Source organism: Pongo pygmaeus, chromosome 4, assembly GCF_028885625.2.
Source record: "Pongo pygmaeus isolate AG05252 chromosome 4, NHGRI_mPonPyg2-v2.0_pri, whole genome shotgun sequence".
Classification (NCBI taxonomy): domain Eukaryota; kingdom Metazoa; phylum Chordata; class Mammalia; order Primates; family Hominidae; genus Pongo; species Pongo pygmaeus.
Window position 1 is genome coordinate 1,216,983 of NC_072377.2, and position 18,495 is coordinate 1,235,477.

At 56.3% G+C, this 18,495-nt stretch overlaps 1 protein-coding gene across 4 annotated transcripts in view; it reads right to left on the reverse strand.

Moving 5' to 3' along the window:
- Window positions 1-307: 307 nt before the first annotated feature.
- The window catches only part of TERT (telomerase reverse transcriptase), a 46,680-nt gene continuing 28,492 nt past the window's right edge, over window positions 308-18,495 (reverse strand). The window contains exons 9-16 of one of the 4 annotated variants that reach the window (XM_054489490.2): window positions 15,987-16,100; window positions 13,924-13,995; window positions 11,668-11,856; window positions 7,749-7,875; window positions 6,322-6,383; window positions 2,505-2,629; window positions 1,588-1,725; window positions 308-1,036 (exon numbers count right to left, since the gene is read on the reverse strand). In XM_054489490.2, the coding sequence (XP_054345465.1) occupies window positions 933-1,036; window positions 1,588-1,725; window positions 2,505-2,629; window positions 6,322-6,383; window positions 7,749-7,875; window positions 11,668-11,856; window positions 13,924-13,995; window positions 15,987-16,100 (931 nt within the window). In that variant the 3' untranslated portion in view covers window positions 308-932. Of the gene's footprint in view, window positions 1,037-1,587; window positions 1,726-2,504; window positions 2,630-6,321; window positions 6,384-7,748; window positions 9,680-11,667; window positions 11,857-13,923; window positions 13,996-15,986; window positions 16,101-18,495 lie in introns of those variants that run through there. The other 3 variants (XM_054489491.2, XM_063664630.1, XM_063664631.1) reach the window with 3 other exon arrangements.

Here is an 18,495-nt window from a genome sequence, read left to right on the forward strand (position 1 = left end):
CCAGCTGGGCCCCCATCACCCCTGCCACCCCGGCCGGGCCCTCCATCATCCCCGCCGCCCAAGCTGGGCCCCCAGCATCCCTGCTGCCCTTCGGGCCTGGACTTACTGTTCCCTCTTCCAGGGTGGGGGCTCCCACTATCTATCCCCCACCCTCCTTCCCCTCCTGCCTCACAGCATCAGAAACCTCCCAGGCCCAGCCAGGCCATGGGCCCGCACTGACCACCACCCCGTTCCCTCATACGCTTCTGTAAATGCATACAGTGGTGTCTATACAGTGCACATTAGGATTCAAACAGGAGACATTTTTCAAAACTGAAAAACTCATATATTCAGTGTTTTACTCCCACAGTCCCCCAGTGTGACCCACAGGGACCCCCTGTCCAGGTGCAGGGTCCTCGCCTGTGTACAGGGCACACCTTTGGTCACTCCAAATTCCCAGAGCTCCCAGGGTCCTTCTCAGGGTCTCCAGCTGGATGGTGGGGGTGGAGGGAAGAGGAGGGCAGGGCGAGGGGTGGACAATGGCAAGTCTGGGGAGGGACTATTCCCGTATAGGGAGTGGAAGCCGGGCACCTGGCGAGGAAAAGCTGGCCCTGTGGTGAAGCCGAGCGACAGCCTGTGGGGAAGTGAGGACAGCAGGTGTGCTGGACACTCAGACCTCAGCCGGACGCTCACTCAGGCCTTAGCCAGACACTCAGACCTTGGCTGGACACTCGCTCAGGCCTCAGCTGGACACTCAGCCTTCAGCAGGACATGCAGGACACTCAGCCTTCAGCAGGACATGCAGGCCTCGGCCAGACATGTCTGAGGCTCAGGCCTCAGACTCCCAGCGGTGCGGGCCTGGGTGTGGGCCGCCCCTCCCTCCCTGGGACATAGAGCCCAGGGTGACAGGGCTGCTGGTGTCCACTCTCGGCCCGGCTGTGGGCGGGTGGCCATCAGTCCAGGATGGTCTTGAAGTCTGAGGGCAGTGCCGGGTTGGCTGCAGCCTCCAGGGCAGCCAGCGTCGTCCCTGGGAGCTTCCGACTCAGCTGCGTCTGGGCTGCGGGGCCAAAATCAGACTCTGTTCCAGAAAAGGCCAGAGGTGGCCTCCTCCAGCCCTCCTGGGACGTGTGGGCGGCCGGGCAGGCAGGGCCTGCACCTCGTGGCCCTGGCTGGTGGGAACCTCAGTGAAGGGACAGACACCCCTCCACCGGGGTGAGCAGACAGGCGGCCCGGTGATGCTGGAGCGGCGGGGCAGGGAGAGAACTTGCTCAGGACCCCAGGAGCTCAGGAACCCAGGAGCTCAGGGCAGCAGCCAGGGCAGAGGCTGTGAGAGGACACAGGTCAGGGGTCAGAAGGCTCCCAAGGGTGGGGAGGCATCACCCCTGAGATGGGAAGCAGGGCTTCAGGAAGTCGTGGACCCTGCCAGGCTCCGTGGCCTGGGGACACCAGCATTTATCACATAGGGCTGCCAGCGTGGCTCCAGGCCCCCACGGTCAGGCCCGGAGGCGTCTGCACTTTAGCAGCATCTGAGGCTGCTCACCCCACACAGGGCGTTCGAGGATGACACCTGGGCAGGTGGGGCCCTCACTGGCCTCTGCCCACACTTGCCTGTCCTGAGTGACCCCAGGAGTGGCACGTAGGTGACGCGGTGTCTAGTCAGCTTGAGCAGGAAGGCTTGGTGGCACAGCCACTGCACGGCCTCGGAGGGCAGAGGCCCGGCGGCGCCCTTGGCCCCCAGCGACATCCCTGGGGGAAAACAGAGGCTGAGGAGTCACAGGCCCAGCCCAGCTCCCCTCCCGGGAGACACCGGAAAGCTGCCCACACCCGACGGTCTGCGGGGCAGCTCCATCTCCGGCTGCCCCAACCCAAGCACCGCAGGAGTCATGACTGAAATGTTTTCTTCGGCTTCTCCAAGTGAAATTTCCACAACACAGAAAGAATAGAAAGTAGAAGCTGTTAAGCTCAGGACCGCAGGTTCGACATGGCTTGAATTTCAGACGGATCAGAAACCTCCCTGACACTGGACAGTGTCCACAGCCAGAGGACGGTGACCGGGAAGCAGAGGACGGCCCGGGGCTCGGCGATGGTGACGCACGGCCTCTGCTCCTGAGAGGGGTGGGGTCGCCTGGGCCCGGCCTCCTCCTAAGCCCTTGGCGTGGGTTTGCACAGGGACCCTAAGCGCCATGGACAGGAGACAGCCCAATCCCACCACAGGGCAAACAGGAGAGGCCAGACCCCCCAAATCCCACCATGGGGCAAACAGGAGAGACCAGGCCCCCCGGCGCTTCCCCAGGCAGAGCAAGGTGGGAAGGACGGCAGCTCCCAGGCAGCTCCTGTCCCTTCCATCAGGTGCTCTGCTCACCCCACGAGAGGGCGGGCAGATGGGCCTGCCAGTGGTTGGGTTAAACCACTTCCTGATGCAAAAAGGGGTGAGAATTTCCTAAGCCCAGATTCAGTCAGTCTCCTGATGCACTAACACCAGCAGGCAGGCACTGCTGCCACTGAGGCCAGGCACCCACGCATACCTGCGTTCTTGGCTTTCAGGATGGAGTAGCAGAGGCAGGCCGTGTCAGAGATGACGCGCAGGAAAAATGTGGGGTTCTTCCAAACTTGCTGATGAAATGGGAGCTGCAGCACACATGCGTGGAACCTGAGAGGATGGCGGACAGCGTCAGAGGAAAGGCCTCCTAATTAGACAGTGCTCGTGGGTGTGGGCAAGGGCCTGCCACTGCGTGTGTGCATGCATGAACGCACACGCATGGGTTTCCTCGTGGGCACAGGTGCACACACACGGATGCACGCATGCATGTCTGTGTGTGTGTGCTCGTGTGTGCAAGTACCTGCGTGTCTGTGTGCGTGCACAGGTACACTGTGCGTTTCTGTGCACCATCTGTATGAACACACACGTGGAGGCTGAAGCAGCTCCATCCTGGATGCCAACCCATCATGCTGGCTTCTGATTAGCCTGTTCCGGGAAGGCCTCTAAGGTTTCCAGTTTATCCATTGTTCCTTGTGTACCACAGCAAGTACTTACCATAAATCCTGCCCTTCGTCAAACAACCTTGATGTCATTGTACATCAACGTCCTGCACATCCCTTCTGAGCCACCCGCCCCTGTGGTGCATAAACCCTGGGTCTGGGGTGATGGTGTGAGGACCCATCATCTCATCTCACTGACACCGAGACACCGACTTGGCTTCTGTGCGTAGGTTAAGTCCCTATTAAATGTTTCTTTCCAAGAAACTGCATTTGTCAGTCTTTTTTGTTGTTGAGATGGGCTCTCAGTCTGTCACTCAGGCTGCAGTACAGTGGTGCAATCTCAGCTCACTGCAACCTCCACTTCCTGGGCTCAAGCAATCCTCCCACTTCAGCTTCCCAAGTACCGGAACTACAGGTGCACACCACCACGCTCGGCTAACACCACCACGCTCGGCTAACACCACCATGCTCGGCTAATTTTTGTTTTTATTTTTCATAGAGATGGGGTTCTACTATGTTGCTCAGGCTGGTCTTAAACTCCTGGGCTCAAGGGATCCTCTCGCCTCGGCCTCCCAAAGTGCTGGGACTACAGGTGTGAGCCACCGCGCCAGCCCTGTCAGCCTCCTTCTTTGGCCTCTCAACTTCCTGGGACTTTGGGGCAGGTGTGCATAGACCTGGCCACCGTGAAACTGCACATGTGCTCATATGTGTGTGTGATCAGGGCACCTGTGTACCTGGTCTCACCCACTGCCTGAGCCCCCCGTGTACCTCGTCTCACCCACTGCCTGAGCCCCCATGTACCTGGCCTCACCCACTGCCTAAGCCCCCCATGTACCTGGTTCTCACTGACTGCCTGAGCCTCCCGTGTACCTGGTCTCACTGACTGCCTGAGCCCCCCATGTACCTGGTCTCACCCGCTGCCTGAGCCCCCCATGTACCTGGCCTCACCCACTGCCTGAGTCCCCCGTGTACCTGGTTCTCACTGACTGCCTGAGCCTCCCGTGTACCTGGTCTCACTGACTGCCTGAGCCCCCCATGTACCTGGTCTCACCCGCTGCCTGAGCCCCCCATGTACCTGGTCTCACCCGCTGCCTGAGCCCCCCATGTACCTGGCCTCACCCACTGCCTGAGTCCCCTGTGTACCTGGTTCTCACTGACTGCCTGAGCCTCCCGTGTACCTGGTCTCACTGACTGCCTGAGCCCCCCATGTACCTGGTCTCACTGACTGCCTGAGCCCCCCATGTACCTGGTCTCACTGACTGCCTGAGCCCCCCATGTACCTGGTCTCACCGACTGCCTGAGCCCCCCATGTACCTGGTCTCACCCGCTGCCTGAGCCCCCCATGTACCTGGCCTCACCCACTGCCTGAGTCCCCCATGTACCTGGTCTCACTGACTGCCTGAGCCCCTTCTGGAATGACCTGAGATCATACCAGTCAAGCCAGCACTTCAGTTTCAGCCTCTCAATAACTCTGCTGAGGTGGGACGTCTTTTCCCCATTTAGCAACGAGAGAAGCCAGGCCCAGCATGTTTTTTAAACAAACCAATAAGCCTAAGGTCCTGGGGTTGCCACAGGGCCACACTCCTGACCCAGGAGGGAAATACCTAGCATGGGTGAGGGGCTCTCTTCCAAAGGGAGAAACAGCCACCTGCTAGAGGTCGGGGCGTCTGCCCCCAGCCCGTGTGGAGGCGCGGCCAGCACAGGCCAGGAAGGCTGGCCCCCGTGAATCAGACCCCGCCCCCAGCGCCATGTGGACCACCACAGCCTCGCGCACTGCAGCCTGGCTGCCATGAAATCAGGGCCCAGCTCTCTGTTCTCCCACTCCTGCCTCGAGGGAAGGGGATTCCTGGGCCTTCCAAGTGACTGGCTCTGTGTTTGGAAACAGCCCGTGGCCCAATCAAGCGACTACCCAAGGGTCCCCACATGGGTGGGGAAACTCAGCAGCCCTGCCCTGAGCCCAGGCCCTCTACGGGAGCTCCTCGGAGCCAGTGACCCTGGTGGGGAAATGAGGACAAGGCTGAGCTGAATATGGGAGGAACAGGTGGCAGGTCACATGGCCCTGGGAGTTTCCCAGGAGTTTTCACCTGGGAAAACTCCTCTGACCTCATCATGGCCCAAGGAGGCCCCAAGCACACCAGCTGGACCCTGGGGTCAACCACAGTGTCAGACACCTCAGTGGCACCTGTATCCAGCACACTCCAAGGGTTTCCAGAAAGGAGTCAAGCAGCTTGCAAGAGGGGGCCCAGGCATGCGTCAGGGAGATGCAAACGAGGGAAGATTTGAGGCAGAGAGAGAAGGCAGAGAGGAGGGCGGTCTGAGCCGGACGCACCCTGGAACTGAGACAGCCTGGTCCCAAGCCTCTGGAGCTGGCGCAAAGGCGGTAACACGCAGCTGCGGCTCTGCCCTCCCTGCCAGAGCATGAAGGCGCAAGCACTCGGGTTAAAAACCATTTTCGTAGTGCGACCTTGTAATGGAAAACTCTCCTGTGAGCCCTTGCTGGGTTTCCACCATAGACGACGACCTCATTTCACATCAAGTGTGCACAGTAATTCGCGCAGCCTCGGCCCTGGGTAACACAAATGCTCACACTCATTCTCAGCCCTCATGGGGCGAGAGCTTCGGCCTCCTGGCACTCAGCTCCCACTGGCTCAGGAGGCCTGTTGAGGTGGAGGCCTGTTGAGGTGGAGGCCTGGGCCTATGGTGCCCGATTGCCCTGTGGTACAGCCCAGAGGCTTGTGCCACCACCTGCCCTGACTCCAGGCAGAAGCTGGCCCTGTGGCCTCCACACATTGGCCCTTCCCTCTGTGATAAAGTTGTCGATTCTTGGCAGGGGGTCCCCTGACCAGCCAGGACAGGGAATGTTCCAGGAGCACAGATGCCTGCCGGGCTGTGTGGGGAGCCACAGCTCTGCTGCACCTTCCCGGGGGCGGAGCCAGCGACGCTCATCTGCACCCACCTCAGCCCTCTTTGCTCTCTGAGACCCCAAATCCTCCTGGCATCTGATCTCCCACCTACTGTTCAGACACCTTCCCAGCCTCCTCTGCTAAGACTCCGCATAAACATCTTTACCCCATGCCCTCCTGCCCTCGGATGGCCTCCATGACATGCCACGGCCAGTGCACAGGCACAGCGGGGACACCTGGGGCCACACCGGCTTCTACCACTACCCAGAGATGGAGAACAGGCGCTTTGCACAGAGCCACGTGAACATAGAACTGTGCAGAGGCAGCAGCACCACTGAAAACGTAAGACGTTCCTTGCCCCTAAAACCCAGGAGTTCCAAGGTGAAGCCCTGGGTCAGAGGCGAGCAGAGTGTGGAGGGTCCCCGCAGGCTGGGCCTGCACCTGCTTGGTGGCGGCTCACCTGTATGCCTGCAGCAGGAGGATCTTGTAGATGTTGGTGCACACCGTCTGGAGGCTGTTCACCTAGGCGCCAAGAAAGAGGGGGAAATGGCAGAAACCTCTCGGGATTTTACGTTTTTACTTTTTGCTTTATCATCCATTCAGATGGAACAAGAAAGAGGAACATTTTGACAAGAAACTATCCCTCTTCCCAGTGAAATCCGGCTTGGCCCTCACCCGGCAGCTGCGAATCACCCTGGGGGAGTCAGGACTCGGTGTTGTCTGCCTGCCCCCGAGGCTCAGCCAAGACAGGAAGGAACCAGGAGAGGGAGTGGACGCAGATGCCCACAGGAGAGAGGGAGTGGAGTGGATGCAAATGCCCACAGGAGAGGGAGTGGATGCGGATGCCCACAGGAGAGGGGGAGTGGACATGGACGCCCACAGGAGAGAGGGAGTGAATGCAGATGTCCACAGGAGAGGAAGTGGATGCGGATGCCCACAGGAGAGGGGGAGCGGACACGGACGCCCACAGGAGAGAGGGAGTGGATGCAGATGCCCACAGGAGAGGGAGTGGATGCAGATGCCCACAGGAGAGGGAGTGGATGCGGATGCCCACAGGAGAGGGGGAGTGGACATGGACGCCCACAGGAGAGAGGGAGTGGAGTGGATGCAAATGCCCACAGGAGAGGGAGTGGATGCGGATGCCCACAGGAGAGAGGGAGCAGACACGGACGCCCACAGGAGAGAGGGAGTGGATGCAGATGCCCACAGGAGAGGGAGTGGATGCGGATGCCCACAGGAGAGGGGGAGTGGACATGGACGCCCACAGGAGAGAGGGAGTGGATGCAGATGCCCACAGGAGAGGAAGTGGATGCGGATGCCCACAGGAGAGGGAGTGGATGCAGATGCCCACAGGAGAGGGGGTGTGGATGCCCACAGGAGAGGGGGAGTGGACACGGACACCCACAGGAGAGGAAGTGGACGTGGATGCCCAGATGGGACAATGCCCTTAGGGCTGCAGCTTCAGAGCCTCAGCCCACCAAGGCCTGGGACCCCGTCTCACCCTGCAAGGAGGGGCACTGGTGCTGAGGACCTAGCGGGGTGAACACAAGGAGCCCTCAATACGTTATGTGCATGCACGCTACTCACACTGCACACCCACGTGCATGCACCTCACGTGAATTCCCACACGACTGCACACGAACACACGTGTATGTCAGGTATGCATTCGCATGTGCACATTCACACGTATGCCCTTGCACACCTGTGCACACACTGCCATGCACACATGTATGTGCTCACGCATATATGTGCACATGTGCACTCTTATGTGCAGCCAGTCACCGTCAGCCTTGCAGGCACGCGCACACACACACACACACACACACACACAACTTGCGCACATGCCTCCTGAACTCTGAACTCTGTGCTGACCATCAGCCTGCTCACCTGCAAATCCAGAAACAGGCTGTGACACTTCAGCCGCAAGACCCCAAAGAGTTTGCGACGCATGTTCCTCCCAGGCTTGAAGCCGCGGTTGAAGGTAAGACTGGCTCTGATGGAGGTCCGGGCGTAGCTGAGACACAGGGGGGACATCAGACACAGGTGCCTGCCCCACATCCAGCCCCCTCCTGCAAAGCTTGCTCCAAAGAGCCTCCTGCCTTCCTCCCGCTTCCTTGTCCTGCGTGGGGCATGTGCTGCAGCCCGAGGGGGCTGGGTGCTCACCCCATGGACTCAAAATGCTACCCATCATCTGGACCCTGCACAACCAAACTCCACCAGGACCTGGCTACTGATGTTGAGTGTATCCAAACCTCGCATGGCCGTGTGTGTGCACTCATCATCTGCCCTGATGAGATCTGCACATAACTGGGCCAAAAACACATAATAAACCGTGGAGCCCTGGCTCCCGGGCGTCCCTCGAGTGGACACAGGTGTGACTCAGGTTTTTTGTGGGAGAACACTGAGTCGGGTGTGGGGAATCTCACTGTGTTTGAATTTCAGGGATGGAAGAGCCAGGTGGTGCCAGCTAAACAGGGCTCCAGTGAGTGCACGTGGCACACACGGTGTCTCCAGAGGGGCAAGACGGAGGCATCCCACCGATGTCCTCCAGGGCCTCACCACCACTCACTGCCCGTGTACATCCATGTCCAAAGATGAACACACATGACATCCATGGCAGGCTCCTGGGGTGTGTTCTTTTACATCCAGCTTTGAACACCGCTACATTGAAATAAACGTTTTGTGCCATTAAACATTCTTAAAAAATTCTTTGAAAAATGTTTAATGGCAGAGTAAGTTTTGTGATGCATAATATCTGCTTAGTCCTGTATTTGGGCAGGTTCGTGACTTGCTGTGGCAAGCCCCCCTGCCTGGAACACTGGAAATGGTAAATAAGACCTGTGATAATGTCTGGTCACTTCAGAAGTGGAATTACTGGGAAGACACAAGACATTGTGAGGACTTCCATGCAAACAAGCTGCTTTCCAGAAAAGTCTTTCCAGCTTGCCTCACCCTGATGCTGGCTCTTGGCAAGCCCAGAAAAGAAGCCAGCATGAGGGATGGGGACGGGTCTCGCTGTCAGTTTCACATGCATTTCTTTGAGGGACGGGTCTCGCTATCAGTTTCACGTGCATTTCTTTGATGCTGCTGGTAGGACCTTCCCAAGTGTGCATCAGACGTCCATTTCTTCTTTCACAGCCATCCCCAACACGACCTTGGGCTCCGGCTCGCCCTGAGCCTGTGGGTCGGACTTGTGTGGGGTCCTCGGGCAGAGCAAGGGCCCCGGAGCAGGAGGCCAGGCTGCAATCATGCATGCCCCTTGCCAGCTGGGTGACCAAGGGCAGCTGCTCCCCTGGAGCCTTTCCTCCTCTACCTCTCAGGTGGTTAGGAGAACAAAGTGAGAGGATGAATGTGCAGGACCTCACAGGGCACCTTAAATAAATCATGCGCACAAACGCTCCAGGGAATGGCCATTTTCACTGTGGCTCAGGCAAGCTGAGTTTCTCTGCAGTGAAAGCAATGCCTGTTGCCTCACTGGTTTCATCTGCCTCCCTGTGTGTCCTTTCCCAACACCAAGCCAGGGAATGTTCACCTCCCTTCCCTTTGAGTCTTTTGTTTTGTTTCTGTTGCTGGTGTTGTTTGCATGTATCTCCTCTTCTACCTAGAATCTGCTTTGGTATATGTTGTAAAGACACAACTTATTTGCTTCCAGTCAGTTTTCTCAGAAAAAAAAAAATTAAACACACACTCTCTTTTCCGTCAGCTGTGCCACACGCCACATTAACACATGTTTCTGAGAGATAGGGCTTCCGTTTTGTTCTATTGTTCTGTCCAGCAGTTCTCACCACCTTCTGCCATCTGAGCTGTGGTTTGGGAGACTAAAATTTGGACAAGAAAATTCCCATCTTACCACTTTTCCTTTTTCACCTTTCTTAATCATTTTGCCTGTTTTCTTCTCCCAGATGCCCTTCAAGCCTTTGCTGTATGCTTCAGACACAGAGGATGTGAGTTCACCCTGAGTATGGCGAACCACTGCCTCCACTGCTGAGCTTTTAGAGCCACCTCTGCAAGCAGGCACTCTGACCAAGTGGCCTTTGGGAGCACAGAATATTCTGGCATTGAACCCACATCTGATGACCTGATGCCCACCCATCCTGCACTAGCCTCTGTGGCTTTGCAATGTGTTTAGAGAGAACCCATTTTCCTGATTTGTTTGTCTATCCTTTGTCCTTCAATAACATTCACTGATGCTGTGCCAGAGGCTGGAACCAGGGGTACCTGTCCTAAAAAATACATTTCATGGGGAGCAAAATAAGCAGTGGACGGTTCACAGCTGACTGGTATGGCCAGCGCTGCAGAGGTGCCTGGGAGAGGCGAGGAGGTGCTGGGAGCCCAGGAAATCTGGAAATCACCCAGACAAAGTCAGCAGAGGCCAGGACCAGGTGAGGCTGTGAGAGGGAAGCAGGGACTGTGGGGAGCACAGGGGACCGGCATCCTTGTGGGGAGGGAGCTGCAACAAAGACATGCTGGGCACCATGCACAAGGGCGTCTGCACCTACCATTCCCCCATCACGAGGGCATCCACACCTGCTGCTCCCCCATCACAAGGGTGTCCACACCTGCCACTCCCCCATGAAGCAAACCCCAGGGAGCATTCTGGAAAGAGGCAAAATCCAGATCTGGACTCTTCAATTCAGAATGACAGGACCCCAAGTTTAAACCACTGGTTTAACAACCACCCACCACTTATTTCTCTTCCCATGAAGCTGTGCCTTTTAGAGGAAGGCACCCCCAGTTCCGGCCTCTAGCACGGCACCAGTGAATATTATTGAAGGACAGAATAAAAAAACACCTGTCCACTATGGTTTTGTAATGCTGATACTTTTTGTTTTTTTTTTTAAGATGAAGTCTCGCTTTGTTGCCCAGGCTGGAGTGCAGTGGTGTGATCTTGGCTCACTGCAACCTCTGCCTCCTGGGTTCAAATGATTCTCCTGCCTCAGCCTCCCACATAGCTGGGACTACAGGCGTGCACCACCAGGCCAGGCTAATTTTTGTATTTTTTAAGTAGAAATGGAGTTTCACTATGTTGGCTAGGTTGGTCTCAAGTGATCCACACACCTCGGCCTCCCAAAGTGCTGGGATTACAGGTGTGAGCCACCTCACCCTGCCTGGAATGTTGATACTTTTTACTCATAAAAGAAACAGCACAGATTTCTGCATCTACGTCCATCTTCAATCCATTTGTGTCTGAGCCTGAGATGGGGCCTTGAGCTCTCGGGCTCAGGGGAAACAAGACCCCAGAATTTTGTAGAGACCCCCCCCACACCACGGCCCTGTCCCCTGATGGGTCACACGTGATCATGAACTCATGGCATCCTGTAGACTGTGGACGAACCTTGGAGTGTGGGCCTCACAGTGGAGAGACTCACACCCAAAAGGGCCCTGAAGTCTCTGGGTTCAGAGAGACTCACACCCAGCAGGGCCCCAGGGTCTCGGGTTCAGAGGGACTCACGCCCAGCAGGGCCCCGGCGTTTCAGGTTTGGAGAGACTCACGCCCAGCAGGGCCCGGGCATCTTGGGTTCGGATCCAGACTGCTTTCTGAAGACACCTCAGTGCACCCGGGTCTGGTGCACAATTTCCTCTTACCAAAATAGCACAGAAAACTGCTCCCCTTGTGAGCACCCTCACTCCCACAGAAAGACGCATTTCTGCTCAGCCCTGGATGGGACAAGGGGCACCCTGTGGCCTCTGACCCTTTGGGATTGGCAGTTGCCTGCCCCACACGGAAGCAGGAGTGGACGGGAGGCCCTGCAGCAGCATCTGCCGCGGCCGGGCACAGGCTCCACTTCCGGCCAGGTGCGCTCACCTGGAGTAGTCGCTCTGCACCTCCAGGGTCCGGGTGTCCAGCAGCAGGCCACACCAGGGGAATAGGCCGTGGGCTGGCAGCTGAACAAAAGCCGTGCCACCCAGGGCCTCGTCTTCTACAGGGAAGTTCACCACTGTCTTCCGCAAGTTCACCACGCAGCCATACTCAGGGATACCTCGGACCAGGGTCCTAAGGCAGAGGGGCAATGTCAGCCCCAGGATGCGGGGCTGTCACCCAGGAGGTGCCTGCCCTGACACCCTTGTTAAATGCTTTGGAAAACCCCAGAGAAGTGGTGATTTGGAGCAGGGTGCTGGGCATGGCAGGAGCTCTGAGGAGCCTGGACACAGCCCTGCTCCAGACTTCAGGGTGCTTGCCCTGTCTCCCGGGCAGGACAGGTAGGTGATCGTGCAAGAACCTGGCCTGGATCTGGGACAGCCAGGACTCAGATGGGAGGTGCAGCCCCAATGGCCTCTGTGATGGTCCATCTCATGTGTCCCCATGGCAACCCCACAATCCCGTTATAAAGACTCATCTGTGGTCCGGGGCAGACTAAAATCTGGACAAGAAATTGCCACCATCCCACCTTCTTTTAAGACATTTCTCAATGACTTTGCCTGTTTTCTCCTAGATGCCCTGAAGGTATCTGCTGTGCTTTAGACAAAGGGGAGGGTTCTGAGTTCGCGCTCAAGCGTGGGACCCAGCTGGGCTGTGAGCTGGGCAACACCAATCGTCAGCTTCACGTCAAGGAGGTTCCCTCACCGAGTCATGAGCCTCAGCTTCACGTCAAGGAGGTTCCCTCACCGAGTCATGAACCTCAGCTTCACTTCAAGGAGGTTCCCTCACCGAGTCATGAGCCTCAGCTTCACGTCAAGGAGGTTCCCTCACCGAGTCATGAGCCTCAGCTTCACGTCAAGGAGGTTCCCTCACCGAGTCATGAGCCTCGCCCACCCAGCTCAGGGAGCTCCCCTGTGCCCGGCAGCCTCTGCTCCGGCCTGGGCATCCCCTTCCCTTCCTGCAGCCCCTGCTGTGGCCCCAGGCGTCCCCCTGCCCTTCCTGTTGCCTGGCCCTGGGACCTCGGCCGGCTGCTCAGTTCCCCTGGTGTCTTCCCAGCTCCCTGCGGCCGCCCCTTCCTGTTACATGGCTGCCAACTCATCTCCTGAGACAGAGTTCTGCCCCCAGTGGGACCCCAACATATACTCTGAGCCACCTTCCTGGCCAGCACCCTCAGGAATTTGCCACACAGAAGCAGCGTTCCCCGTCTGCTCCGTCCCCTCAGCAGCCTCAGGACTCCTAAGCCCTCAGTTGCCTGGGACCTGGGTTCATCCTGAGTGAATCTTAGTGGATTTAAATGTGTGCAGCCTGCTGTGATTTAAATGTGCGCAGCCTGCTGTGCTCCGGGCTGCGGCACGAGGAACGCCGGGCGTGCCCCCAGCCCAGGGCGGCCCTGGAGGGTGGACCTGGAGGGTGGGCTTGGAGGGCGGGTCCAAATGGGTTTTCACAAACACAGCCCAGTAAAGCACCCGAAACCACCCCTGGCGGCCACATTTTCTGAGGGGTCCGTTTACAGCTTTCTTGTCCCTCGTCAAATCGCACTTTAAAACAAGCCCACCGGCTCTGTGGGGCGCCCTTGAGGGGGACCACATTGGACAATCCCCTGTGCTGAGGCCAGGTTCCCTGTGCCTGATTTTAGTTTGAGCCACAAAAATCAACTCTGAGACCCACTCCTGGCCATCTCCGTGGTTCAAGACAGCACCACTCGGCAAATCCAAATTCTCCCACCGATCCCAAACAACCCCACGCGGGAACATGACTGCAGTGAACGCTGTGGGCCAGCTCACTCGGCAGCTCCTGCTCTCCGCAGGCTCAGGTGCACCCTGGGGAGGAGGCTGCTGCCTCGGCCCCGCAGGCCCTGTGCACAGCTCCTGGGGGTCTCACTGGGGCTCCAGGAGCCGCCACACTTGACTTTCCAAAGAGTAGCAGGAGCCGGGTCACCGCCTGCACTCACCATGTGTGTAACCTGGGTGCATCTCTGCAGGACCAGGGCCCGCACGGTACCCACTCTCTCCCGAAGGTGCCCCTGCGCCCCCAGGCCTGGGTGCACGGCCAAGCGCCTCTGCTCTTGCGGATCCAGCACCGGCAGAGAGAGACGACTCAGCAGAGACAATGCTGCGGTGCCAGGGGCAGGACACGGGGGGCTCAACTCTGCAAAGCCCACAGGCCGTGGAGGTCCCCACAGACACACGGCACAGGCCTCACCTGAGGAAGGCTTTCGCGTGGGTGAGGTGAGGTGTCACCAACAAGAAATCATCCACCAAACGCAGGAGCAGCCTAAAATAAGGGAAAATACACATGCAAGATTAACTTTACACTTTTTACATAGTATCTGTCTATGAGGGACTGAATGTCAAACAATTTACACAGGCATAAATAAAGTAACATTCTTCAAAGTGGTTAAATCAAAAACTTAAATTTCTTTCCAACAGATGTGCTCTCTACAGTTAACTCTACAGCAATTCCTCATTCATTATAAGTACTCAGTGTTTAGCACCGGCTTGTGCAATTCTGCGCCAGCTGAAGGTGAACGAAGGCCATCAGGCGCGGCCCCAATTCTCAGACTCTTAGGGAAAAATAACTGAAGACGGTAAGAATGCTGGGGCTGGGAACCTCGCCCCCTCTGAGCCGCATGGTGCCCTTTACCAGCATGGCAGCTGTGGTCCTCAGCATGATGCGAGACCCAGATCCTATCCATAGGAAGCTGGGCACGGTGCACTGTGTGACCCTCAGGCCCAAGCCCAGCGCCCCGTGACCATGGGCCTGAGTTATCCTGTCCCAGAGGGCTGACCAGTGTGCCGCCAGCTTGAGGACACTTCCCTCCAAGTCCCAGAGCAAGCTTGTGTACAAGAAATTTTTGTTTCTGTTACATAAACTTATTTCAATCTAGAACTTGAACCTTAACGAAGAAGAACCTTGATCCACTGTACATGCTATAATTGGAGCTAGAGTTTCAAAAGATGCACAGGAAAAACCCGGAGACTTCGAGAGAAATGGCCGTGTGGCCTGCAGGCTTCCTGACGCATCCTTCGCTAACTGTCTGCTTGTTCAATGATACTATTTTCATAAAAAAAGTAACTGCTGTCCACATCCTCTCCAGCACCAGAACACTTTTACACTGTTGGTGGGACTGTGAACTAGTTCAACCATTGTGGAAGATAGTGTGGTAATTCCTCAAGGATCTAGAACTAGAAATACCATTTGACCTAGCCATCCCATTACTGGATATATACTCAAAGGATTATAAATCATGCTGCTATAAAGACACATGCACACATATGTTTATTGCGGCACTATTCACAATAGCAAAGACTTGGAACCAACCCAAATGTCCAACGATGATAGACTGGATTAAGAAAATGTGGCACATATACACCATGGAATACTATGCAGCCATAAAAAATGATGAGTTCATGTCCTTTGTAGGGACATGGATGAAGCTGGAAACCATCACTCTGAGCAAACTATTGCAAGGAAAGAAAACCAAACACCACATGTTCTTACTCATAGGTGGGAATTGAACAATGAGAACACTTGGACACGGGGAGGGGAACATCACACACCGGGGCCTGTCGTGGGGTGGAGGGAGGGGGGAGGGATAGCATTAGGAGATATACCTAATGTAAATGACGAGTTAGTGGGTGCAGCACACCAACATGGCACATGTATACATATGTAACTAACCTGCACATTGTGCACATGTACCCTAGAACTTAAAAGTATGAAAAAAAAAAAAAAAAAGTAACTGCTGTCAACAAAAGCCAGCTGAGTTGAACCACATTAGGTTGGCACAATATTTAGGTGTGTGCGTCCTTGGGTGTAGACCCCATGCAAGTGGGATGGGCAATGGGCTGAAGAGGCGCCCAGTCCAGGCCACCTGTCGAGGGCCTGCTGGGAGATGCGGGGCCTCAGGCTGCACCAGCCCCGTCTCCCCAAGGACCCTAAAGGAACCTGGGTGGATGTGATGGAAGCTGGTGTGCTTCCTCGGTGTTGAATTCACATGCTCATCATGCAGGGCAGCGGCCCTCCTGCCTGCTGAGCCCTGAGGCCTCTGGACATGGCCGCTGGACAGCGCCTGCATGGAGCCTGCAGTCCTCAGGCTGTGCAACCCCTCCCGTGCGGCCTCATACCAAGGAGGGGCTGCAACCTTGTCTGGTTCCTCAAGACAGAGCAGTCATGGTATCCAGAGCACCAGGAATATTAACACTGAACACGTCAAAAGCAAATCAACCCCCACCCAAGCCCCCCTGGGGAAGAGGAGGCCTCACCCGTCCCGCCGAATCCCCGCAAACAGCTTGTTCTCCATGTCGCCGTAGCACAGGCTGCAGAGCAGTGTGGACAGGATGGAGCCCTGCGGGATCCCCTGGCACTGGACGTAGGACCTGGGGCGGGAAGACACAGGTGAGAGATGGGCAGGGCATGTGCTGGACATGTGTACACTCAAACAGAGCCACACACAGACACAGACCCTCATACACACCAACGACATGTCTACCATTCAGCCAGCAAACACCTCAGAAACATACCAGACGAGACCTCTGAGCAAACAATCCCTGCTCCCCACTCTCACCGTGAACTGGGGCGGCTTAAACAGATCCAGCCACAGGTGTGACCACATCCTTGCTCTGAATCACCAAGGCTTTCTTTCATTAAGGTTTCTTAAATCTTAGAGTTTATTCACAGAACCAGACACTTGACCCAGAGGGAATGCTTAACTGGACTCCTTTTTTTTTTTTTCAAGGAATTTATCCACGGTGAAAGACTCATGGCCCTACATGTAGCAGCTATGTGCCAACAGATACAACCTTGCCTCTAGTTTCACCACGACAAACGAGACGCAGAAACTCTCCAAACAAACAAGGACGCCAAGGGTGTGTTTTCAGACAAACAGTGAGAGCAGAATAGCCCCTTAGAACCTGAAGGTGCATGCAGAAGGCATGGCTGCCACGCGACCCTCAGTCATCCCCAGAACCCATAGGACGCCACTCCTGTTGCTAAGAGACACTGCAAAAACAAGACCTGTTATTTTCGGGAAGCGCTGTAGGTGGTCACCTTAAAAAGAGGCTTTCTGGCCGGGCGTGATGGCTCACGCCTGTAATCCCAGCACTTTGGGAGGCCGAGGTGGGTGGATCACCTGAGGTCAGGAGTTCGAGACCAGCCTGGCCAACATGGCAAAACCCCCTCTCTACTAAAAATACAAAAATTAGCCGGGTGTGGTGGTGGGTGCCTGTAATCTCAGCTGCTCGGGAGGCTGTCAGGAGAAATGCTGGAACCCGGGAGGCGGAGGTTGCAGTGAGTTGAGATCGCGCCACTGCACTCAAGCCCAGGCAGACAACAGTGAGATTCCGTCTCAAAAAAAAAAAAAAAAAAAAGAAAGAAAAAAAAAGAGGCTTTCCTTGCTGGTGCAGATATCACCTGATGGGCAAGAGGACTGTGCTTTTTGCACAGAAGCACACGCACCAACGCTAGGAGTCCGGCCAGCCCAACGAGTCAACGCAAGCAGATACGCCCCTGTGAGCACATGGGATGGGAAACTCTCTCTGTACTTAGTTTTTGGGGCAACAGGTTTTGAAGATGCTTTTATTCAGAGGCCAAATTGGACCACGATGGGGACTAGAGCTTCGGGCCTGTCCGTGTCCTAGGGACAGGACAGACACAGTCACCTCCGGTCTGTCAGGGCATGAGGATGCAGTCATCACCTCACATTCCCCAAAGCCATGCCACACGCGGATGGCACATGACTTGATCCATCTTAATAAAATTCACGGCCAGGAAGGGGGCCTATGGTATCTTCTCTGGGGAGGTGACTTTGTCAGCGGCTTCTGTGGGCCAGGGGGCCGCGTACACACATGTGCACACGTGTCCCTCGGTCAAAATTCACTCTGCTGCCATGTGCAATTTGTGTTTTTCCAGGATGTGTGTACTACTTAACATTTCTAATCATACTTTAATAAATATTATAATTGCTTATAACATTAATGATTACTTATAATGCAATAATTAATAGTTATATTTTTACATAAAAGTTTCCGAAGCTGTGCACAGTCCTGTATCTGCTGGAGACGATCCTAGAGAGAGGCCTCCACGTTCCACCTGACTGCGGATGACCTTGCTGATGACCTTGAGTGTGCACGAATTTCCTCCCTGCTATCACTCTCCCCGGGCACACCCAGGGTCGCGGGCAGATGCCTGCCGGGAGGTGTGTAGTTTTACTTAAAATCCAGAGGACGTGATGTGGCACCGGGCACGGTGGCTCTACCGCCGTGAGTGCAGCTCACCCAGTGGCTGTGTGACGGCAGCTCTCCCAGGCCGTCTGGCCCATGGCCAGCACAGGCCTCCCGAAAGGAGCAAATTACACGGTCAACCCCCCCTTTCCAGATGGGAAATGTAGCCACAGAGAGAAGAGCCCGTGCCCTCGCAGGGGTCACACGACAGGGACGGGAATGAGAATCAGATAAAATCCTCTTGTATTAGGAGAGAGATACAAGCGTGTGAGAGCCGGGTGTCCAGCGTCAGCAGTAACTTGGAGCTGACAAGCTGCAGGCTCAAATGCTCAGCCGTACACCTGACCCAGACACACCCCCCGCCCCTCGTCCTCCACACGGGAGCAAGTCCACACCCCGCTTGCCATTTCCAGGCCTCGCGTGGCATCTGCTCTGCCCCGGCTGCCGCAAGCTGAGCCATGTTCCCGGGGCCTCGGGAGCCTGCAGCCCAGGAGCCGGAGGGGCGGGGGCCAGAAAAGGAGACTCTGGTGGCCCCGGGGAGGAGGGCAGTGGG